General features: G+C 41.6%; 1 protein-coding gene across 6 annotated transcripts in view; it reads left to right on the top strand.

The window, feature by feature from the left end:
* Positions 1-24222, top strand: part of ATL2 (atlastin GTPase 2) — a 40357-nt gene that overhangs the window by 5592 nt on the left and 10543 nt on the right. For all 6 annotated transcript variants that reach the window (XR_003959652.4, XM_004176151.6, XM_032747491.3 and 3 more), the window contains exons 2-6: positions 14301-14578; positions 18972-19106; positions 20600-20704; positions 21440-21490; positions 23595-23651. Coding sequence is in view for 5 of the 6 variants with exons in the window: in XM_004176151.6 (XP_004176199.2) it covers positions 14301-14578; positions 18972-19106; positions 20600-20704; positions 21440-21490; positions 23595-23651 (626 nt within the window). In the remaining variant the exon portion in view is untranslated. The remainder of the gene's footprint in view (positions 1-14300; positions 14579-18971; positions 19107-20599; positions 20705-21439; positions 21491-23594; positions 23652-24222) is intronic.

Genomic DNA, 24222 nt, shown 5'->3' with positions numbered 1-24222 from the left:
CTGTGTCCTTATTGGTTGGGTAGTGAACCACAGTGGTGTTGGTCTCCACTGCCAGCACGATCACAGGCTTCACTTCAGCGCTGTAATGAAAGTACTTTTAACTTTGTGCCTATTGCTAGTAGACTGTTGTACATCTTATCGCAGTCCATGGGAATTTCAAGGACATTCATAAGGAAAACTACCAAATTTCATTCAAATACCACCTTATGTAAGTTAGGTTTGAATTTGCTTTTGTTCTTGTGTTGTGATTATGAGCAAACCCCATCCCTAGGATGATTTTTGATATTCAAGGCAGTCTTTGAATGGGAAGTTTTAAACTTTAAAATCAGACTGAATTGATGCCTTGTTTTTTAGTTAATTTCTTTTTCTACAGTTGCTGCATGCTGTGCCTACAGTGTGATCTGTGAGCTGCCTGAGTGCATTTTTTCAACTTTTTGCTAAAGGCTGCATTTACTTCTTAAACTTACTATACTAGTTGTTAGTATTTTAAGTTTTGTCTTTAACCTCAACTATCTAAGGTGAAAAAGGCATAAAAAAATATTTTCTAAGTTTCTGCATAGGCAGATGTGCTGTACTTGCCATTGGTCAACAACTGAAAAATTTCAGAAGTACTTATATATGATGGTTCTTTAGACTTTACTCTTGCTGAACTATGACTGGGTTTCCTTTTTTAAAAACATTTTCAGCAACCTGAACTTCTGAGATGTCCTGAAGTAAAGATATAAAGATATATAAAGATATAAAGAAGTAGCTTTCCTTGGTTTTGGAAGGTTGTTCTTGATATGATACAGATTGTTATCTCAGCCTGTAGCTGATTTAAGGTTGTGGTCCTGCACAGGGAGCTGATTTACATGAACACATCTCTGGGGTTGGGATGTGTGTCTGAAAGACCAGAACAAGCAAATGAGCAAGTTTTAGATACATTTGAAAACATGTCTCACATTGATGTCTGCTGTTTCAGTTAGCTGCAAAGAAATTACTGATAAGAAATAAGTGATGTCTTTTAGGATAAGAATTATAATCAAGGCATTTCTGGGAGGAAATTAATACTTAATAGAAACTTAAGTTCTGAGAGCATTGGTAACTAACTTGCCTGACCTTTAGCTTCTGTTTATTTCTGAAATAATATATTCTGTGTAGTGTTCATTTCCAGTAAAACAAGACTTTGCTTGCCAAGCTTTTTGAAACACTTTGAGTATAAAAGTTGGAAGGACTTTTGAAGTTCCCTCCTTCAGCTCCCCAAGTTGGTGTTTAACTGGTGTTCTTGCTCTGCAGCAAAGCAAGGAGCTCACTGTCCCCACTTTGTGTTTGGGAGGGAGCCCACATCCCTGTTCTAGGGCCATAATTATCTCTACAGGATGTGTAAGCATGTGAACATCCTCCTAAAGTTATCTATTCAGTTTGTCTGGAATCTGTCACTGAGAATTTTGGCGTTCCACAGGGATGTTACTCCTTGAAGAAACAGGACTGCTTTATATCTCAGTGTGAGACTAGTAGATCTTTGTGCTAAGTGTGATCTTTGAAGCTATGTAAGTATCTCATTCAATTAACTAAACAGGAAAAAAAAGAAAAGCTATACTAATTTAATTATGGTTAGTAGCTGGCTTCTCTTTAAGGTTGGAAAAACTTAAAGTAGAATGTTTGTCACCAATGATGGAACTACTGAGCATCCAAGGCAGTCCAGAGGAACTTCCCTGAGTAAATGCAGGTAAGCTGGATGTTGGAATTCCTGTTTGATGCCCACTGGATGAACTTACAAGCAGGACTGATAGGAAGTCAAGTATAAGGTAAAAGAGAAGTCCATTTGGGCCTTTGCAGAAATTATTTATGAAAATACAGCTTATTTTAAGAGGTGCCCTGCTCTTGTCTATCATGGAGGAATAGGTGAGAGGACTGGCAAAAGTCTTAAGACTGCATAAAGTGCCTTTTGGGGAAGGATTTTTTGTTCACAGCTTGGTTACTTGGCCTCTATTTATAATTTGTATGAGGGAAATTCTGATATGCTTTACTAGGAGGGGAGATGTCTCATGTAGTTTGTTTTGTTTTTTTTTTTTTTTCCCTGAGTGTATTTTCAGCTTTTATTTTCAGTGCAGTTGATGAGCAAATGATGATTGCATTTCCAGCCCGGTATATTGGTGATTTTTGCATGGCAAGGTGGGATTTGCTGCTGCAGGTCACTGCAGGTTTCTCTTAAAGGACTAGAATAAAAGCCAAAATGTTGAAGGCTTGAGCTGATATAAGATGTTGTACAGATTATATACATGGAATGTAGAATGCAATTTCCAGTGAATTGATATTTGAGTGTAGAACCTAATTTGCTCTTTGCAGTTTTTGTTCCAGTGACAGCAAAATCAGGTTCCAGTCTGTAGTTTGTGTCAAATTATAATGCATTTATTTTCCCACCATCACCTCAGAGATAATCATGTTGAATTTACAAGTTCTTATTGGTTTCAGTGAAATATTTGGAATGTCTTTTTGAGCAATGTATTGGATAATGCCTCCAGGATAACAAGGTGGCTTTTTTTTTTTTTTTTTTTTCACTTGGATTGAAAATAACAGAAGTTTCTTGGAGAACGTGTGTCAGCTGCTTGTACTGATGTGTTAGGACTGCTTTCCCTATGTTGTGCATACTTGGAAAAGTTGTTCTCACCTCTTATCTCCTCCAGCAGGGTGGTGCTGCTGAGTGGAAGAGTAAGTGCAGTTATTTTAGCTGTTTCTTTAAACCCAATCCTGTGATAATACTGCCTGCAGACTTGCTGTCTTGTTCCCCTCCCCTCCTTGACCTCTTCTGCATGAAAGAAAGGGTCGTGGCTTTTACTTGTAGGTGTTCATTTGCCTTGGTCCATGTGGTGTGATCTACCTGGGGAACTGTAAACTTTTGGGAAATAAAATATTCAGTCTGTAAATCCTTTGCCTAATATGGGAATTATCATAGCCCTGATTTCAGGGGAGGAATAGTTGCTTGAAGTAGGTGAACTCCTAGGCATGGAGACAGAAGCTTGGCCTCTTTTAATGTATTGCTTAGACATAAAATAATAGTGAAAATAACTGCTGTAGAAAATGAGGTTAAGGCTCTTGATATAATCAAAACACTTTCTTAAAGCAAGAAGCCATCTTGCTTTTAAGAGAATTAAGTTTCTTAAATACTTTGTAATCCTCAACTAAGGAACTGTGTTTGTTAAGATTTTAAACATTGCCTTGAAGCTGCCCTCAAAGCAGTTGTCTTTCAGGGAGCAAAGTCTTCAGCTTGTCATTAGGATAGGGAGGGAATGCAGTTCCAAATTCTTAAAAGGAAGTCTTTTGAACTGCTGTATGTCAGGCTTGTTGCTAATAAATTGTTTGGAAAATGTAGTAAGGATTTTGAGGGTTAGGACATAGAACGGGAGTATTTTCTAAAGCTGATAGTACTGTAGAAATAGCTGCTGAAGGCCTACATATTATGTGCTGATTTAAAAGGCAGAAAACCTTTCAAAATAAAATACTGCTGGTACAAACATTCAGAAATGTGACTTCTGCTTTTAAACTTAATTTTTTTCAATAGAAAAATGAGCATGCTGTCTGCTGTGAACATTTGGGTAGCAAATGTGATTAAATGCTTGTAAAACCTTCAGATGCTATGAGAAATCTTGCTTGTTTGAGAAGACTGTCGAAATGCAATTTGGTGCTTTAGAAGAGGTTGGAAGTTGGCTTTTGAAAGACTGAATATTATTCTTAGAGTCTTGTTTTAAGTACTTTGAGTTGCAGACGTATCACTGTGTCATTAATCAAATATCAAAGTGAGCTGTTCTTTAGTCTATGCTTTTGTTGACTTATTTCTGTGGTGCATTAGGACTAGATTAAGCTTTAGTGGGCTTTGAAGAGGAGCACATTGCTATCTTTCTCTGTCTCAGTTCATCTTATAATCCTAGCTTTTTCTCCCCAGAACTTACTCTGTGTACTGTAAGGAAAGATTTCATGGATCCACCAAATTAGGACATTTAGTATGACCTATAGAGACTACACTGTTGGTTGGAGGATTGTGCTAAAACATACAGACTTTGAAGAGTTGTATTTGCCTCTTTCTTCTTCATCTTAGTGAAAGATGTATATTAAACCACTGTGGTCTCAACATAGGGTAGTCCTGCAGAAAAGCAGTTCGACTGTCCAGTTGTGTTTAGACAAGTTTGAGAACTTGATGTGACAAGAAGTAGTAAGCAGCCTCCTTTGTGTTGTTCTTGTTGGGATGATAAGTGTGGCTTGCCTTACACCTGACATTGCAGACTTCTTTCAATTCTGTACCTCTGGGCTTGCCTGGCCAGCACCCATCAATGTACACATGATAATTTCCTGTCTCAGGAAAATGTGTTTAAAAGTCAACTCTCTAGTTGTTGAGACTTGTTTTGTAGCAGTGGCCGATGATTTTCTGTGGTGACAAGAGTTGTGAGTGATTTTAAAAATCCTTGGGTAAGTGGGTGAGCCTTGAGCCCTTTGGACAGAGTAAGGTGCGTGTATGGAGCTGAGTTGCTGAAGTGTATGTTGTAATGTCCTTGGGACAGCTTAACCAATGGTTTGAAATGGGTGTTGTTCTGCTCTGGTTTGCAGTAGGCCCAGCTCCCAGCGGGTGCAGGGTAGTCAGCAGCTGTGCTCAGGGGAATGCTCCTCCAGTGCAGGACGGACTGGGCCAAGCTCGAGCTTTTCCCACCATCCCATGTCCTGGCCTGTAACACTGACAAACTGAATCCTCTGGCAGCCTCCATTTGGAAGGGAAGGAAACCTTGTTCTGAACTGAAGGTTAACAAATGTGTTGGCTACCCCAGCCTAAATCTGGACTTTCAGATAGAGACAAATCTTTGGCAACACACGGTCAGATCCAGTTACAGCCCAGTTGTCTACCCATCTTTGCGGTGTTATCACATATCACCAAGTCAGTTCCTACATGAATATGCTTCTTAACTGTACTTGTGAGTTTTGGGAGTCTGGAGAGATTTTCCAGCTGAACTGGGTTGTAGTTACAGAGCTGAACTTTTCTTTTGGCACAAGTGCCCAGTGAAGCAGTCTGTGCCTCCCCCTCAGCAGTGCTGGAGCGGCTGTTTCAGAGTGCATCACTTGGTGTCCAAGATAAATTGGTGCTGGACCTGGCACAGCAGTGCCAGCACAAAGGGCAGCAGCCCTGGACTGTTCAGCAGTACTGTTGAACTGTGCCCTGCAGTTCCGGGCTCTGCTGTTTGTTTGTCTTCAGTTCTAGTGCTTGTTGGATTTCTATTTGAGGTGATACAGTTTGTAGGAAATTGCTTGTATTGGATTGCTTTTTCTGCTGGTTTGCCTTCGGTAGCTGACTTGACTCTAAGCAGTGTTGGATATGTGGCAGAATTAGAGGAAAGGCAGTGTGGTGCTGCATGGTGCTGGAAATGGGAAAGAGTGGGAGAGCCCTTATGAGTGGGTGGTTAAGACTCAGCTGTGCTATTGAAACAGGCTTGAAGAGGCAATGGGGAGAGGGGAGGAGGCAGTTACTGGCACTGTCCTGTTGGCAGAATTAAAGTACTTTGAGCTGTTGCCTTAACAAGGGATTTGTGTGTGGCAGCAGCAGTGATGCCTGGCAGAGACTCAGGAGTTGTGACAGTAGGTGTGGGGCTTTGAAGTGTATGGACTTAGGTTCTGTATCAGTTATTATGGGTTAATTGCAGGAAAGGGATATGGCAGCCCAGGCCTATTTCTCTACATGCTTAGCAGCAGGGACCCCAATAAAAACTATTTTTGTTGTAGCTGTGTGAGAAAAATATCTTCTTCCAGTAAAAATAAAGTGAAGACCTGCAAAATGTGATTTTTAATTGTTTTGCTTCAATTCTCTTTAACTGTGCCTTGTGTGTAACTTTTTTTCCTGTTTTGATTCCCATTGTTGATCTTGGTGTTAATTGTGTTGGCGCATGTTGTGTTTCCCCTGTTAGCTTCCATTTCATCTGGTGGGTGTCAGTGACCCTGCCAAATTAAGAAGGGAGGAGAAGCTGAAATACTTCAGGGAGTTGTCTGCAGGTAGTTACTGTATCAGTTTTGCAAACTGTGTGATCTAGAGAAGACAGTTTTTTAGAGAAACCTACACTCTGTACTGTTCTTTATTCTTTGAAATGAAATGTAGAATTCTGGAGTTCAGTGCTGGAAAAACGGGCTAGAAGGCTCTCTTAGCTGCCGGAACGGAGAGGTGGAAATCTGAGTATGAACTGAGGTTGGGCTGAAAGCACTTTTAGTTGGAAGCTGCATTGAATTGTTAAGGTTGGAAAATATCTGTAAGATCAGAGTCCAGCTGTTATCCTGGTGCTGCCGTATTCACCACTAACAGCGTGTCCCCAGGTGCCACATCCACTTGTTTTTTGAACACTTCCAGGTATGGTGATTCCACCACTTTCTGGGCCAGGCTGTTCCAATGCCTGACCACCCTTCCCATGAAGAACTGTTTCCTAATATCCAACCTAAACCTTCCTTGGCACCATTTGAGGCCATTTCTTCTCATCTTGTCACTTGTTACCTGGGAGAAGAGACCACCCCCCACCTCACTATATCCTCCTTCAAAGGAGTTGTAGAGACTGCTGAGGTAACCCCAAGCCTCCTTTTCTCCAGGCTAAACTCCCCCAGCTCCCTCAGCTGCTCCTGATCAGAGCTGTGCTGCAGACCCTTCCCCAGCACCTCAGGGTCTTCCTTGCAGTGAGGGGCTCGAAGCTGCACCCAGCAGTTGAGCTGTGGCCTCACCAGTGCTGGGTGCAGGAGGTTGATCACCACCCTCATCCTGCTGGCCACACTGCTGCTGCCATTCAGCTTGCTGAAAGCAAAAATGAAAGGTTTGAGCCTCTTTGGTGTACCGTTTCCTTACACTGGTGTTTGTGAGTGACAACTTGTTTATGCTGGAAATGAGTAGGAAATCTGACCCTTTGGCATACCTTCTCTAGAGCCAAAGGAAGTGCTCGCTGTGCATTCTCCTGAGCTCCTCTGTGGCCGTGGTGTTGAGGCACCTCGGTAACTAAACCACCTCTGACTGGCAATCGAAAGACCAAACATGAGGCAATTGCAGTTGGCATCTCTCACTTCATTCTTTTCTCCCTATTCTCGCTCAAAATACCAATTTAGGTTAGCTGCTCATCATTTAAATTACTGGCTGTTGACAGGAGGATACATACAAGGTGCATAAAACACAGTTATAGCCTAAACCAGTTAGAAAATACTGACTCCTTGAGTGAGCAACAACCTTAAATAAAATCACTCTGCAATACAAGCAGAAGTCTGCCTGGAATACAAGCAGAAGTCTGGTTTAAATGTTCATGGCCTTCAAGGATCCACTTAGTTTTCAGTGTTCATGAGGAGCTGTCACTTGCCATTTACAGAGTTCATGGTGAACTAGGGCACTGTCAGATCTGGAGTATTCCCATTCCCATCCTTAAGAGCCTGCCTGATGGGTAAGAAAGGGGAGAAAAAGTGAGCAAGAGACCTTTTAATGCTTTAATCTGCCCTTAGTGTTTTAATACAGCTTTCTTTGAGGGGGTTGGAAAAGTACTGGTGAATCTTACTGTGGGTAGAGATCCTGTTAGGTCCTTCAGTGAATGTGCTATTAATAGCTGTGATTTTTGGGCAGAGGGGAAGAAGGATGAGAAGCATGCTTTGCCGCTATCCTTACCCTGCACGATTTTTCTTGTAGCTATGGAGAAACATCTTTCTTACCGAGTTCATAATGTGCTTTCTAAAAAGCAGTAATTTAATTTTTTGTTCAACTTACTGGGTTTGTACTGCTTCTGTCTTAGTCTTTGCTTATTGACATTCTCTTACTTGTATTGGTTGAGAAGAGCCGAATTTGAGGGTTGACTTTTTTTGCTACATATTCTCATTATGTGAAGTTTCCCTCTTGCTTTTTTGTCCTCGTAAAGGGAAAAACAAAATGCCAGCTTATCAGTATTTTATATAGGGGAGAGCTGTCTGCTCCTGCATGCATGTCGACCATTCAGCATAGAAGCAATTTAAAGCACTTAGGAGTAGACAGGCTTATTGTTTGATTAGTTGTGGTGCTTCAGAGGTATCTAGGTCATGAGAATATCATCTTTTTCCTCTTTCCTGACAGAATTGTAGCTTCAGGTGCTTCTCTTCAGCTCACAGTTTATGTAACAGTTCTAGATGTGTCGCTTTAACATCCCATTGCCCTGAAGGAACACACAGAGTTAAATGTGTATTTCACCCTGTACCGTGCCCCTACTCCTCTCTTGGTATTATTGGATGTCCAAACAAGTCTTTGGAACTTAGCTCACCAGTCCTATTTATAGCTGAAATATTCGAAACATTTAATTATTTCTGGCCTTAAAATGAGCTACTTGGCACTGTTTACTAGTCAGCAATAGGAAAGCAGCGATGCATTAAGGTCTGTGGCAGCCCCATAGTTTCGTGTGTTTATTGCATGGAGTAGGACTGCTGGAAAAAGGGGGGGACAATTTTGTTGCTTAAATCTAGTGATTTTTTTTTTCCCCAGAAGATGTGTCTAAATAAGGTCTGAAGGTTAACATATTTTCTTTCTGTGCTCTGGAACTCGCTTCACACTTTCCTTCGTTCACTACACCAGAACAAGAAATGTTTAAGCACTTTGTCTCCCTTCTCTGCAAGGAAAATTTCCTACATGAAGTACTGAGAGAATGCCTTACGTTGAAGTGCAGTGCAGCAGTTTCCTCATGATAAATTATTTTAAGCTTTTGATTCAAGCCATGAACTCCCTCAGCGCGTGGAGGTTGAACAAAATTTCAAGTGAGATGGCTTGAGCTTAGTGTAGCTCACTTCAGTTTGCTTTTCACTGTTCAGGTGATGGTGGGGGAGCCTGTCGAGCATCTGTATTGAAATGTGAGCAGGGGACTTGAACTGCTGTTGTATGGAGGCAAATGTGTGGTGCTGTAGAGCACCAGGAAAAAGAGTTCAGGGATGCTGGAAGCTGAAGTGTCTAGGGATGCTGGAGGTCTTGATTTGCCATTGACTTCTAGCAAAGTGCAGGTTTCTGTGCAAACAGGATGGTAAGACTACCAGCTAGAAGATTTACAGCTTCATACTCTTTAAACTCTTAGAGCAAATGGAAGTATTGATGAGGGACAGCTACACTAATGAAAGTGACTTAAAATGAAAAAGTAAATGGGATTTAAAATATTTTATGTTCTGCTGCATTTGTGGGCAATTGTGTTCAACTCACTGTCCACAGAAGCAGTTACTGGTTGTGATTCAGTGCCTATTGATCAAAAACATTTACTATATCTGAAACTGAGTTTAGCAATTAGTATGTACTTTTCCTTTTTTTTTTTTTTTAATGAAAGGATGTGGATAATATGTTCAAAGAGTTCAAGCTGTATTTAGGTTGAAACTTAAAGGTAACTGTATTTTCTGTCAATTAATGTGCTTAAAGGGAAGAACTTGCATTTAAAGCAGGCTGTCTCTTATTTTTGTAGCGTGCAGGTGTCTGAGTGTTTTCACTCTCGTATTCTTACACTGCAGGACAAGTAGGTCATCAGCTGCTGGCTGTGTACCTAGGGGAAGCAGGAACTGGCTTTTCGTTTTACCTCATGCTTTAAGAAATGGGTTATTTAGTGGGGTTTGTTCAGTTGAAATACTGTCTGCATATACAAGAAGCTACTGTTCTCAAAATCTGGCTTAGTATTTCAACAAATGGTGCTTGTTCTGAGTACTTAAGATGGTGAGAATAAATAGCAGCCCTGCTGTAGTTGTTACTGAGTGCAGTGAGGAGTTTATGGGGAAACTGAGTGGTAGTATCTTCCCTTGGCTATGTTTGCTCCCATTCAAATCTGTCTGCCTCTGTGTCTTGCTGCACAGTGTTGCTTCTCTTGTGTGTCCCCAGCCTGTTTGACCTGGGTTAGGAAGTGATCGTGTCAGTCAGAATCGTGCCTTAGCCCACAGGTTCTAATGGAATAATTCAGGTTGGAAGAAGCCAAAATGATGTAGGGACTGGTTGGTGAACAGCCACAGTAATAGGTGTGAATGGATGGCAGACTTCAGGGCCAAGTCCAGTTGATGGATCTTTTTGCATCAGCTCCAGACAGAACAGCACATAAGACCTTAGTCTGGAGTATGTTCAGTACTATAGAAACATCAAAGGTCAGGTGAGCATCTTGAAAAAAGAAAAATACATCTGTGGCTTCTTGGGCCTGCAGCACTGTGCTACAAGGTCTAGTACCTTATGGTTTGACAGATGAGAACTCTTATGTATGTACTAAAAGCCTGAGGTTCAGATCTTCTGTGCACATGGGAATTTCCAACAATATAAGGATCAACCCCATGAGTGAGTTGGGTGAACCTATCACTCTTTAATCCTGTGGCAGGAGGCAGCATTGCCTCTCTGTTGTGTGTGCAGAACATGGAACATGCCTCTGAAACAGCCAGTCCCTGTGTGGATGTATTGGGTTGGTAACTCCATTACTGGGACCAAACTGGGCTTAGCAAAGTGTTAAAATATGCTATGAAAAACAAACAAAACCCCCAAACCAACAAAAGTCTGTTTTGGTTGCCTCTGTAGCAGTACTGAAATGTATTGTTATAGAGACCCACAAAGGGATGCTGCCATGAACTTTGCAAAGTACTGTCCAGGGGGCTAGGAAGTAGAAGTGGCCATTCTGTAAATGCCACTTCTTCTAAAGTTAGTATTCCTCTCTTTTATACTTGATTTGCTGGCACTGGACTATTGCAAGAACCTAGAGCAGTCTGTGGGATTTAGAACAAATCAGATTAAATCTGAGTTTTAAGTAGTACACTGTGACTGTGCTGGAGCAGGTGAGGAATGGGGGACAGCCAAGGGACAGGGCTTTGAGTTCTGAATTGCATAAACTTCTGGCCCGAGTTGACCGGACAGTGCTGTCAGCATGTTTATTTTATGAGCTACTTGGAGAACTTCTGCAACGCTTTTGCAGAAAACTGGACTGTGAAGGGGGGGTGCTTCTTGTCCTGACCTTTGTTTCCAGAGGCTTGGAAGTGTAATGTGACCTTTCTGGCCATGAGACTGAAGCCTTGTAGAAGGGCTCCCTAAGTGCTGCCTGAGACAGTGACTAGCCAGAGTGACAGGGTGAGCAGCCAGAAGGCAGGATAAAGGATCAAAAAAGGGTGTGACATCTGCCTAGGACACCTGACAGGGTGGCATATGCTGATTGTGCTGCTGGGACAAGCAGTAGCACTTGTTCTATTGTTAACATGCTTGACCTGTGCAGTGTCTGTCCTGGTAATTGCCAGCTAGTTCAAAATCTTGAAAGGAGGCGTGTTCTCTGCCACTCAAACACAAAGTGATCAAACCAGCTCTTCTGCATGGATCAAGTTGCTTTCACAGCTGTCAGCACTCAGCCGGTCTCCACCCTCTAAAGTGCTTGACTGATGGCCATGATGGTCTTTTCTGTAGGTAGGTTGGGAACTTAGATATATTTAGCTGGTTAGTCAAAGGAAAAAAAACCAAAACAACAAATCAACTTGACCGAAACCAACCAAACAAACCCAGCTTGGTGCTCTGGACTTGACTTGCAATTTCTGCTGGTAAGTGAAATCTATAGTTGAGCAGGGTCTAGGATGAATCTTCTCTCTCGTGTTCCCTCTGAGCTAATGAGCTTCAGTGGTGCCGAATGCTGTTAACAAGATGTAAGCTTTTAATGAGCATATTTTGTGTAAGCTCTTGATAGTACTATCTCCTTGTGATAGGGAGAATCTGCTTGTTTATAAATAACTAATGATAAAGGACCATTCCACTTGTTTGTTCTGAAATCTCCTTGGCCTGAGAGGTTTTGTGTGGCTGTGCTCTGCGCTGGCACAAGGATGCTGCTACACCTTGAGGTCTTTGAGGTCTGACAAGTTTTGATGACTTCCAGGTAGGACAGGATGGTTAATGTCAGGCCCCAAGTGAAAAAAGAGAAGCTGCAGGTATGGCTTCAAACTGTTTTTCTGTCTGCCCTAGTTTACAGACACAATCTCTTACTGCAGCTGTGTATTTAAATGCAGTGTGTATTTAAATAAAAGAATAGGAGGCTGTACCAGGTAACCAAGTTAAGTTATTACCAGGGACATGCCTTGAAGCAGAGGCTTTGAAATATTGTGTGAATGTGTTAGCTAAAACACAGGCACCTCTTCTTGGAACTGTCTGACTTCAATACTTTTATCAATAGAATGTTCCCTTTATGTTTCTAGGCTGTGATGCTGGAAGTTTTCTTTCTGACTGTCAAGATCTTCATCCCTCCATACCTGGGCTATCCTCCCAAGTTTTCTGGCCTCCAAAGGATCCTGCCTATATGGGGCAAAGCCTGTTTAGAAACTCTTTCAAAAAAGAGGAGAGGGCTTGTTTAATATCTGGCAGTACAAAAGCTTTAGGCCAAAGGTGAGAGACTTTCCTCTGAAGTGGTGACCAGTCAGTGTCAATGTAGTTTGTGTGGTTTGGTGTCCTGTTGATGGGTTTTCTTTTAAAAGTTACTCCTTCCAGTTGTCAGGCCTGCTAGTGTAATCAATGTTTTGGCCTGCTGTGTTAATCACTTTGAGTTAGGGTGACACTAGGGACTGTTTTGCACACTCACTTGGATAATGTTGGAGTTTAGTTCTAGCTGCTTAGGATTTAAGCACCTCCTGTTCAAACCAAGTACCATGCAAGCCTAATATATTCAAACCAAAATTTTTTAAGATTTAATGCCATTCAGCTTTGGAACAGCACAAGATTTGATGCTTGGAAGTGGAAACATCCTCTCATTTTGCAGTTAAATGAAGTGTTGTCAGAGCTGGATAAGGAGAAAATTGCTGGAGAAACTTCAGGCTCACCGTGTTACCAGTTTTTCAAATTTATGGTAATAACTGCAGTGTCTCATTACATCCACAAAACTGGAGCCCTGTTCATAAATCTTTTGTTGAGGATGGTATCTCGCATGCAAAGTCTGGCAGGAGTGACTTGGCAGCTCCTGTGAGAATTGGCAGGTTCTCTTCCATGAACGAATGAAAACGGTGTGTTCCATGGTGCCTCATGGATCCATCCTGCAGGAGAACACTTGGAGTGGGCTGCTTCCACAGGAAACCTCTCTGTGAGCAGCACACGAGGGATTGGAGTGGCTGCTGCCTTGCCATGGAAATGGGAACATGGCTGCAGGGACAGTGTACTGAAAATCAGATGTGATAATCCCACATAAGTAACTGGTAGGAAGGTGCCTTGGTCAGGTCTGTGCACATGAGCTTCCAACAGGACATGGCAAAATATAAATTGGGAGTGGGAGGCAATTCAGTAAGCAAAACAAAAGAAGCTTTCCACATGCTTGCCAGGAAAAGTAGAGTCAGGAATGGTAGAGTTGATTTCTACTGTGGGACAAACTTCAGTGTTGTGGTGCCTGAACAAGACAAGAGACTTCACCTTGGATAGGGTAGTTTGGGTTTTTGTTAGGCCTCTAATCCAATTAACTCCTGAATTCTAGAAGTCAGGAATATAGGATATTGGTACTGGTATAGTGTGTGTCTGAAGGGCTGTGTTACCTTGTCATTCATTAGTAACTTTAATCTGAGTTACAGTTTTTCCAGCTGCTGTTCTATCCTGAAAGGGTATTAATTCTTAAATAGTGTATAAAATAGTCTCTTAACTGTTTTGAAAGTGTTGATACTTGCTGTTACTAAATCTTGCTTAATAGTGCATTGTAGGAAGAATATAAAGCCAGAAACTACTTCAATGGTTTTTTTGTCTTCTTATCCCAGAAGTGTTAGGGCATGCACATGTTCAGTAGTTTATTGTCTTGCAAACAGGGACTAGGTGTTCTAAAGTCTGTGCTGTATTGAGACTTGAAACAGTGTTGGAATTAGAGAGGAGCTTATTCATCTGGTGTTTGTTATCCTGGGCTTCCCTACTAGATCCATGGTCTTGCTTGTACCTGTTGGCAAACAAACCTTTTGACAGAAAACATTAATTTCCCCTGACACCCTTACAACAAGAAGGTGATGCTAAAAAAAAGCCCCTTTTTGGTCCTCTTTGGAGCTTGTTTGATATGATTAATTTTTATTCCAGATTAAAGGCCCTTGACTTAAAATGCCTTTAAAAGGAGCTTTGAAGCTGAAAATCAGGGTTGGGGTATTTTTTTGTGATTCCTTAATACATAAAGAATATCAGAAAGAGAGAAGATCTGAAATACATGCTAGATACAAAGCTGATGAAAATGGATAGGGAGCTGCTGTTGACCTCTTTGCATTCCCAAGAACACCACCCTCACTGCTGGAGATGTAAGCCCAGCTCCAGGCTTCACAATAAAGGCGTTTCTTGGCCGAAGCTGTGACTTACTAATGTGTTCTCACCTGTCAATTTGCAGGTAAGCTTTATGAAGAAGAAGAGGACGATGCACTGCCAGACTCGGATGCCCTGCCGGACTCGGATGATGAGGTGGAACTGGATAAGCCACGCCCCATACAGATTGTCCTTGCTCATGAAGATGACCATAACTTTGAATTAGATGAATCAGCATTGGAAAAAATCTTGCTTCAGGAACATATTAAAGATCTTAACATAGTAGTTGTGTCTGTAGCAGGAGCTTTCCGCAAAGGAAAATCTTTTCTGCTGGACTTCATGCTTAGATACATGTATAACAGGGTGAGTAGTTTGGATTTTTCCTGCAGGAGAAAAGTACTTTGGTATTTTAGTAACTTCTTTGTGTTTGTGAAATTGAGCATAAATACAGCAGGTCAAAATTTTCTGATATATTGGGGGAGGGCAAGTCAGCTACTCTGCTTCTACACTGTGAAGAAGTTCATTTAAGTGATAGTTTTTCAGTGTACCATATCTTGCAGTTATCAAGGGAATTTATTGGTGTCCCAGTGTAAGCGATCACAAGAAGAACTTGAATGATGAAGTGTGATGGCCTTCTAGTTGAGCTTTGGGGAAGGGCTTTTCCAGGTGGTGACTTGGGGGAGCCTTGCTTTGACTTTATTTTTTGAAATCATATTGTAGCACTCAGTTGCACATTGTTGCAAACATAATAGTCTTATTTAAGCTAAATCTGCTTAAATATGATGTATGGCAAAAAGGATAAGGTTTCCTTTTTTCTTCTTGGAATGCATTTCTGAATGCAGTCCAGGAACTCTTAAAATCTTTTTAAGTTATGGATTGATTAAAGCCTGGCCCAAAATTTAATTCCTTCTTTTAGTTTGTAACTTTTGGCTAGCATTGTCTTATTTTGAACCCTTGGCTTATATGGAGATGGTGGAATAGGGTCTTCTGTGAAGGATGCACATGTGCCTGTCACAGGTTGTGGGGTGTTTCTTTTAGTCTGCATTATGAATATTGACCGGTCAGTGTTTTGTTGCCTTTTGAAGTTCTTAGAAACCCAGAACTGATTAGTTTTTTGTTCACTGTTCTTTGGAGCTAATTTGTGCTAGCTGGCTTGAGGGAAAATCAAGATGAACTCTGCAGTTACAGGAAATATGGGAGTACAGCAGGAAAGCTGCTGATAGTTGGCAAACGAAGACTTCCTTCCCTCAGTCCCAGTGGTGCCTGCTGTTGAGTTCCTCTCCCTCATTTTGCAAGAGCTCCCCAGGAAAGACCCTGAGGATATGGTCTCAGGGTAGGAGGAATACAGAGTAGCAAGCTGGTACTCCTGGCTTCTTGAGACTCTTTTAACCTAGGGAGGAAAAAGGTTTCATTTATTATGGATTGTGTTCAAAATTATCCAAACAATTAAACTCCCAGCAGTCCCTGCAAGCAAAGAAAAACACAAACTCCTACGTACAACGATCTGAGCAAGGTGCTGGGCTGGATAGAGTGCGAGTTCCTTTTGAAAACAGAAGGGCTAAGCTTTAAACAAAACTCTTAGTTTTCAGATTGTGAAATAAAACAAACATTCATATAGCAAACAGATTGAAATGCCTTTTCAGCCTAATTGTATCAGGCCTGTCTGTTTCCTGTATTGTCACTTTTCTGAGTTTTCTATAAATGTCCTTCAAAATAGCATTTGTTTCTCTTAAACTGAAAGTGAAATCACCTTGGCTTGGCCATCTACTGTAACAACTGTTTCTTTACAAGAGCAGTCTTGCTTTCCATGTGCTGCTTCTGGCCAAGTATTTCCATTCTGAAGATGTATTGCTTGCAGACCCGTAGTTGCACTGATGCATCAGAAGAAACTGCACTTTGCTGAATTGTTTTTCTGCCAGCTCAGTGACGTAAATTGGCTTAGGGAAGGAGTTTGACAAGCATCAGAACTGCTGCAAACTGATTGATGGGAAGTGGGGGTGATGGAGGATAAATGCAACGCCTCTTCTTTGGAGCACTCTTGAGTTGTATGAAGTCAAATGATATCCTCTGCTTATCCAAATTTAGTACTGGAGGAGAGATCTTGGTATAGTTCTGTAGTACTTAGTCTGGGCCCTCCATCTTTAATTCGGCTCAATTGCGTGCCTGTATTTTCTGTGAACTAAATATTGCACAGAGTACTAAAGCGACTGCTTTCAGTTCATGTGCCAGTCAAGCAATTTTGAGGTGTCCTTTTATGTGGACATTAACATGCATAATGAAAGACTTGCCAATAAAACCTTCAGAATCTCATTTTCTTGTCTTAAACTGAGTTCCAGAGGTCATGTGGAAAGTTGCCACTGTAAAAATCTCACTGGTGCCAGCTGAAGTCACAGGTAGGATTTTGGCATGGCAGAGGTTGATCAGTGCCTTCAGGGAGGTGGAACATCTCGTTTCAAGCAGTGATCCTGAGTGTTATGACTGCTCTTTTGAAATGGAGCAGCAGCAGTTGTGTACTCAGCAAGCTGCTGTGAGGATCCTGTGGTCTTGAGCTTTAGTAAGAGTTGGGTGCAGCAGCATCTGTAGGTTTAGATGTAAAAGTTTATTTGTACAGGAGTGTCACCTTGTAATTTTGAATTAATCCTCAAGGTGTACTCTGTATTAATGCACTAGGCAAATAAAGCTGCATTGGGCTTTTCCTTAGAGTGGAGTAAAGTTAAAGAAATTACACTTTAGGTGACTGAGATAAAATTGTAGAGCAACTTGTAGCTTGATTGCAGGTAGGAGCTTTTTTTCCTCCTCCCATCTCCTGAATATCTTTCAAGCCAGCTTGATGGATGGATACTTAAAATACTGAGCTTTAGCTAAGGAAATATGTAGGTAACAAGCTAGGAGTGTTTCAAGGTGATGCAGAGGTCCGTCAGAGGCAGGCGGAAGTACATCATCCATAAGATGAAGCAACTTCAGGTGAAGTTGAGCCTGTTAAAACACCACAGTCTACTGTGATATGAATCACTTGTGAAATCCAATGAGGTCATATCTAGTGCTCATTGAGGGACTTGTCAAACTGTGTAGTTTTGATCAGATTTGTTACAAATAGGATTGTTTTTGAAAATTAAAAAGCTGCAGTCCATTGACACATACCTGTGAGATATGATACAGCATTGTCAAACTGTATCCTGGAGTGTGCTGCAGCACATAGCAGGCTTGGAGCTTTCATTTCTAGAGTGGTCTCTAGAAGTGTAAGCATCTTCTGGGATAGAAAAAAATACAGGGGAAAGCTGTTCAGGTTGTGTGCAGTGTTTCTGGTAGAGGTGTATGTGCCTATCGAAATAAACAGAAGGGGGAAAAAACCCCAAACAACCAAACCCACACAACTTACCTGTAAAGACCTGTAGAACTCTTTACTTGCATACCTGTGTTCATTTTCTGAATTTCTATATGCTTATCTCACCTTTTCCTGATCCAGGTAGCAGAGCTGAGTGGTGCACTATTAGCATTTGGGAGAATGCTGGTGCAGAACTGCTGGATTGCCTGCTTGATGCTAGGCATGAAGAAAATGTGCAGGTTTTTTTCCCATCCCCCTTTAGAAATAAGCAGTTTCACTTAGTTGTTTCAAGTATTTTTATTCTGTGTTGTCTCTGGGTACTTATGCTGAAATGTGAAGAAATGTCTTGAGCCCTTATCTGAAAACTGCCGGTGTGGAGTCCTCAAGGTAGAGCCCAGAAGTGAATTGAGAAATCTCCACTTTGACCTTCTCAGTGGGTTCTTTCCTGGCTACTCTGGGTAGTTCAAGGCAATTCATTAAATGTCTCTTATGCCAGCTTGCTGTGTTCTAACCTGTGAAAGAAAGCTTTGTTTACACTGAAATCCTCCATGAAAGAAGTGGCAGGCAGACAACAGTTTAACTGATGAGGGGGCTACAGAAAAACCTCTCCAAGTGAAACTTCCTTGGGGTGTCTGCTCATCCTCCTTGCCAGTGCATGAGCTACATTTCTGGGTTAGATGTGCTCATATAATGGCTGGATTCTTGTGGGTGAGCTGCTGTTCTACTTTGCCTCTCCTGGAAGACCTCATTGCAATTCCATCAGCCAGGAATGTTAGCTGCCAGCTGTACTCACCTCCCAGATAGCTTCTCAACTCTAATATGGGTGCGTTGATTGGCATCTATCAAACTCTTAAACTGACCTTTTCTATCTGTAACTGGCAAGTATAGATTGTAAATCTCCTGGTTGTTGTCTGTTCTCTGTGGCTCCTGCAAGATGGCATTGGGAGTCTGGTATTGGCTTCTGTTAGTGCAGGGACTCAAAGGCTTAGGCAGCTGTTAGTGAGGGGGGTGGGAGAGGATTAAGTTCAGGTGTTTTGTCCCTTGCAGAGGTTCCTGCAGCTGTTTCTGAGTTGAAATCCCTGCTATTGTGTTTGAGCAGAGTTTTCTCAACTGTGAGAGTGGAACTGGTTGACAAAACAGTGCTGTTCTCAATACCTCTGAGTGCTGGAGACTGAAAAACTGTGCACTTACATACACTTACATTTCAGTGACTAAAAAGTTGGGCAGCCACTCAAATACCATGGGGTTGCTTTGTGGATGATCTTGAAACACAGCAGAGTAGCATTGTGTTTTAGTATTTTGTGTAGTGTTGTCATCTGGCTCTGAGGAAAATGTAACAACAGTATGGAAGTCTGCTAAACCATAGCATGTTCAAAAAAAAAAAAAATTTCCTCCTTGGTTTTGCATCAAGGTTTTCCTTTTGTTTTGTAGACTTCTCCTTGCTGGATAGGTGGAAACACCGAGCCATTGACTGGGTTTACATGGAGAGGTGGATGTGAACGGGAAACCACTGGCATTCAGATTTGGAGTGAAGTGTTTGTAATTGAGAAACCTAATGGAACAAAGGTGAGTGCTTATCTCGCCTTGATTTACTCAAGGTCTCCCTTGCAGGAGGCTTTCTGGTTTGGATGTATGGTGGGTTGATGTTTTTTGGTTTTTTGTTACTTTTCAGGTTTTTTTAAAATATAAAACAGAGAGGCTGTGGATGCCCCATCCAGGAGGTGTTCCTGGTCAGGTTCAGTGGGGCTCCAAGCAACCTGGTCTAGTGGAAGGTGTCCCTGCCTGTGGCAGAGGGATTGGAGCAAGGTGATCCTTAGAGGTCTCTGTGTACACTTTTAATGTCATGGATTTCACGGTGGCTGTTTGAACACTGGTTGCTTTCCTTTGCACTGAGCAGCTGTGTAACATATCTGGAAACTGTATATCAGCGTAAGGATGGAGACTGGTGGGTGGGTTATCCTGGGGATGTTGTAAAGTTGTAATGGCTAAAAATACCATCTACAGACAAATGCTGGGGGGAAAAGCTCTGTAACACACACTGTTCTTTGAAGGCTGAGAATATGTTCTAGCTTCTAGCTGCGTTCTAGTGAAATGTAGTGCATGGCTGTACTTCAGGATCTGGAAGCTGGTCCTTCCATATAATTTTAGCAAGCAGTCTATAGAGAAAGACTAAGTCTAACAGTGGGGAAAAAAGCACTAACTTGATTATTTTTTAGCTCTCAAGTCAGTTTAACTGCAAAGTTTACTTGGAGGTGTTTAGGCTGAAATTAAGTGTTAATGTCATTAATAAATATTTACTCCACAATAGTGGTGGGGATCTTTAGCTATTTGTGTTCTGAACCATCGTTTTTAGATTATTTAAATTTCATACCCTTTGCATTTGCAAAGGAAACATCTGATGCCCAGTTTGTGTGCCATGGATTTTAAAAATAGTGGCTTGGTGGTGTTTAACAAATTTCACAGCTAACTAAATGTTTCTCTGGTTAAAAACCAGTTATGTTGTGTGAATCTGCTTATGCTTTGGGAACAAATCACTCACTCGTTCTTGCTTATTAGTGGGAAAGAGAAAGGAAGTGTGGTAGGTCCCAAAGATGGGAGTTGGACTGATAAACTTTTTTCATTAATATTACTTCCTTCCTTGTCATTCCAGCAGACAGTATCAATTGTCTTGTTTTCTGCTGAAAAATAATTATTTTAAGGTATATATATGTATTTATAAGTAACCATCTTCCTCTTAGCTCTAATGAACTATGCTAGATCTGCAGCTGAGGCTGATGTTCTTCCAGTGAAGGAGAGCTGTAGTTACTCTGCATGGCACCCCCACTGGGCCCAGGAGGGCTGTTTCTCTGGGAAAAGGTAGCCAGGCAAGGCCAGAGACCTGAGGCTGATGGCAGGGCCCTCTGCTGCTGCTCACTCAGCTGTGGGGGAGTGTGCAGGGAGCTGGCTGAGGCTTCATCAACAGGGACTTGCTCTGCTTGGGACAGAACTGACCCCAGTGGCCTGGAGTGTCAAAGTGCCCATGATCTGATTGACTGCTGCTGTTCTTTCCAACTCTGCAGGTCGCTGTACTACTCATGGATACCCAAGGTGCCTTTGATAGCCAATCCACTATCAAAGACTGTGCAACAGTTTTTGCCCTGAGCACCATGACGAGCTCTGTCCAGGTGAGAATATCCATGCTGGCAAATAATGGCAGAACCCTCTATCCTGAACATGCAAAAAATATCTCGAGCCACACTTGGAAAGTTCACCTGCATATCTTCCTCCAACTCTGATTTAAAATTCCATACTTTGTCTTATTTTCAGTGTAGTGCATGAACTACCCAAGTTGCTTGGTGGAGTCAAGGTTATGCAAGGCCATGCTGAGTTAAATTGCTGACAGAAGTGGGAAATCCCCTTCCCCCCAAGATGTCAGAGTAGCAACTGCTTCTTTACAGATGTATTACAGAATCCTTTTTAAGGCTGTACATAGAACTTGGGGTGACATTATGCTGAGATCAGCCAAACTTAAAATTGCTCTTCTGTTCAAGTGTCCTTTAAACTCCTGAGAATTGTGCTATACTCAAAACTACTTCTAAGCTTGTGCCTTAGAAGTGCCAAAAGTGAACAGGTTCTTCAGGGGTGACAAGTAACTTTAGATCAGACATGACACAACCTAAAAGGAACAGGAGTGTGTAGAGCATTACTTCTGTCCTGTAGAGTTGGCTCTGGTGAATAATTTTTGAATAAGGAGTCGATTTTTGTTTGAGATGTGTTCTGTGACACCTCTCTACTTGCTGACGTTTGGGCAGTTACACTTTTTCTAGAGGGAGCAAAAATACTCAATGTGTGCAAGAGATTATATGAATGTAAGACAGTGGATTCATGTGACACTGTAATTCTATGACTGTCTCTTGAAGGTATACAACTTGTCTCAGAATATTCAGGAAGATGACCTTCAACACTTGCAGGTAGGCATATGGTGAATTTATGTTAAACTGCTTCTGAACTGATAGTCTTGACAATGTTCTAGAAGTTACTATTCGTGTAACTGACTTGGGAGCTGTTTATTGCTTCATGTAAAACACTGAATTTGACCTGATACTGAAACTGGTACAGCCTGTAAAAACTCTGATGCTTCTACAGTGCCAGAGTAGAGGTAAAATAGCATGGGCTTCTCATCTGGCTGATTCTTTTAAAGTCTGTTCTCTGTATTGCAAGTTCAGAAATTCCTGAAAAAATGAGAAAGGAAATTTGTGAAAATATCTAATGATGAAATTCCAGTATTTTACTTTTTTTTCCTAAAATAGGAAAATTGATGTTATTTCATAACCAGTTTGTAAGGAAGTGTTGGAGTTTGGTCAGGCCAGAAAGAGTCTTCTGCTCATTAGCCATCTCTGTTTTTTCAGCTGAGAAACTTCTGCAGAGTTTTATTTCTGGTTAGAAATAAAAGCAGGAGAATGTCTTCTCTTCACCATGGGGTTTTTATCCTCTAATGCAGCATCATGGTCAAAGGCCACTGAATTATGGCTTCATGTGAATGGTGCAAGAGCCATATCTCCTTAAGTTAAAACCTGTAGCTTTAGAGAATAGCTTGTGTATTACCAAATGCCAAGACCGTGACCTTATCACAGCTTAAAACTGTTCTGTGTGTGTTCAGTGCTACAACAGACTGGCTGCCAATGCTGGAAGTAGAGGAGCACTAACTAGAAGTAGTCTTATGAAGCTGTTTTCAATTAGCAGGGTTGTATCACTGGGCTCATACCCCCCACACCCCCCAAAAAACCCAACCAAGCAGTGAAAACAAAAAAAATCTGTAGGTAATTATTTGAATGCCAGGCTTCCCTTGAGACTTTGGTCCTTTAACAGGCTTGGTGTAATGTAAATAAAACAATCTATCTCTGTTCTACTGGAGGGTGAGATTTGAAGGAAGGAAGGGAAGAGAAGGATGATAAATACAAGCACTGGGTAGGGGACACCCATGCATTTAAAGTTGCAGCAGAGAATCCTGATCTGAGGGAAGGAAATTTCACATTTCTCTTTTAACAGGAATTTATGTAATTGTGAAATATTGTTAGTCTCTGACTGCCTTTTGCATTTTGCAGGGAAGTGAATGAGGTAAAGAGTTTGGCCAAAGAAACCAGACTCTTGTGGGTGCTTGGTCACTTCACAGCTGCTTTTGCTCAGGGTGACAAGGGCTTGGAAGTTAAGCTGTGTTGAATTAGTCTTGTAAGTTCCCAGGTGCTCTTGTGATCAACATTGAACTGTCCTTTGGGCCATCATTTACCTGAGACACTTGAGGAGTTAGTTTAAAGCAGAATAGTGATCACCTGGTGCTGGAGAGTTCTAGTGGGCTTCCACACCTCAGCCTGCAGTATCTGTAAGGAGGCTGGCAGATCAGCCCCTGCCAGTACTGACCTGTGCTGAGCCAGCCAGCACAGTCCCTAATTCCCATTCCTGAGGCTGGTTTGGCCTGCTCAGGCCAGCAAGGAATGCTGGTGTTAAAGATGGGGAAAGCAGTCAGAGGAAGACAGCTGATACTTGCCTTTATACTGGAGGGAAGGAACAATTATTAGTTAAGGTCATGAGCTGAAGCAGAGATCTGAGAAGCTGCTGTTCTTGGCTTGTATTTAAATGTCTGATATATTGGCCAGAGCCAAGTTCCCTGGGATTTCCAGGAATAAACCTTTTGTGGGAAGTAAGGGGCAAATGTTAGACAGGCTTACCTCCTTAGCCTAGGAAGCAAGTGTTGGAAGCTGGCTTGGTGAGAAATGCAGCCAGCTTTTCTCTGAGAATAGCCCACAAGCCACCCACTTAAAACTGCAGTGTGGTGACAGTTCAGGAATGGTACTGTGAAGCCTGTGGGAATCACGTCTCCTACCTGAATCTTATTGAGGGTTGGTATATTCATTATTGAGGTTTGTTTGCCATTCTCAACCTATAGTAAGATATAAGATTGAAACCTATAGTACAATATAAGATTGAACGCTTTATTTTTTAGTGACAGAATAGAATATTTCACAGCAGAAAGATGTGTTTTCTATGTGGCAATCCTTACACTGCTCTTTCTCTCAGTTGTTTACAGAGTATGGAAGACTAGCTATGGAAGAAATTTACCAAAAGCCGTTTCAGGTAACTGTGTGTTAAATAGATTTAAGCAGTTGAATGTGTAGGAAATGAGCTCAGGATAATTTCTGCAGATAAATTAGTTGAGCTGAAGGTAGCCAGTTCTTTGCAAGACTAATTTTCCTTCACTATTGCCACTTGGCTTTGCAAAAGCCCAATGGAAAAAAAGCTAAAAAGGACCACATTTTGGGCAAGTATAGCTTTGTGCTTGAATTATAAGGCATAAAAGGAATCAAAATGTCAAGTGATGTGCAGGTGTTAAGGAGAAAAATTTTGTGCTGCCTTCTTCTTTATTACTCTGAGATATCGTTGGTCCTTGCTGGTGGTAGATGGTTCTGAGATAAGGTCCTGTTTGGTGGTGGATGTTCTGTTTAGTTGTTCTTTTAAACAAGAAAACATTTGCACCACAGAACTGCAAGGCTGCTACATTTAGAACAGCCAAATATACAAAAAAACCTTACATAGTATCCTTGCTTGTAATCTATAATATGTTTAGTTTTAGAGCTGCCAAATACTTAAAATAATCACACATATGGTAGAATTTTCAACCTTAGGAATGATGCAAACCATTCACTGC

The sequence above is a fragment of the Taeniopygia guttata genome, chromosome 3, assembly GCF_048771995.1.
Source record: "Taeniopygia guttata chromosome 3, bTaeGut7.mat, whole genome shotgun sequence".
NCBI lineage: Eukaryota > Metazoa > Chordata > Aves > Passeriformes > Estrildidae > Taeniopygia > Taeniopygia guttata.
This window is presented reverse-complemented; position numbering and strand designations above follow the sequence as displayed.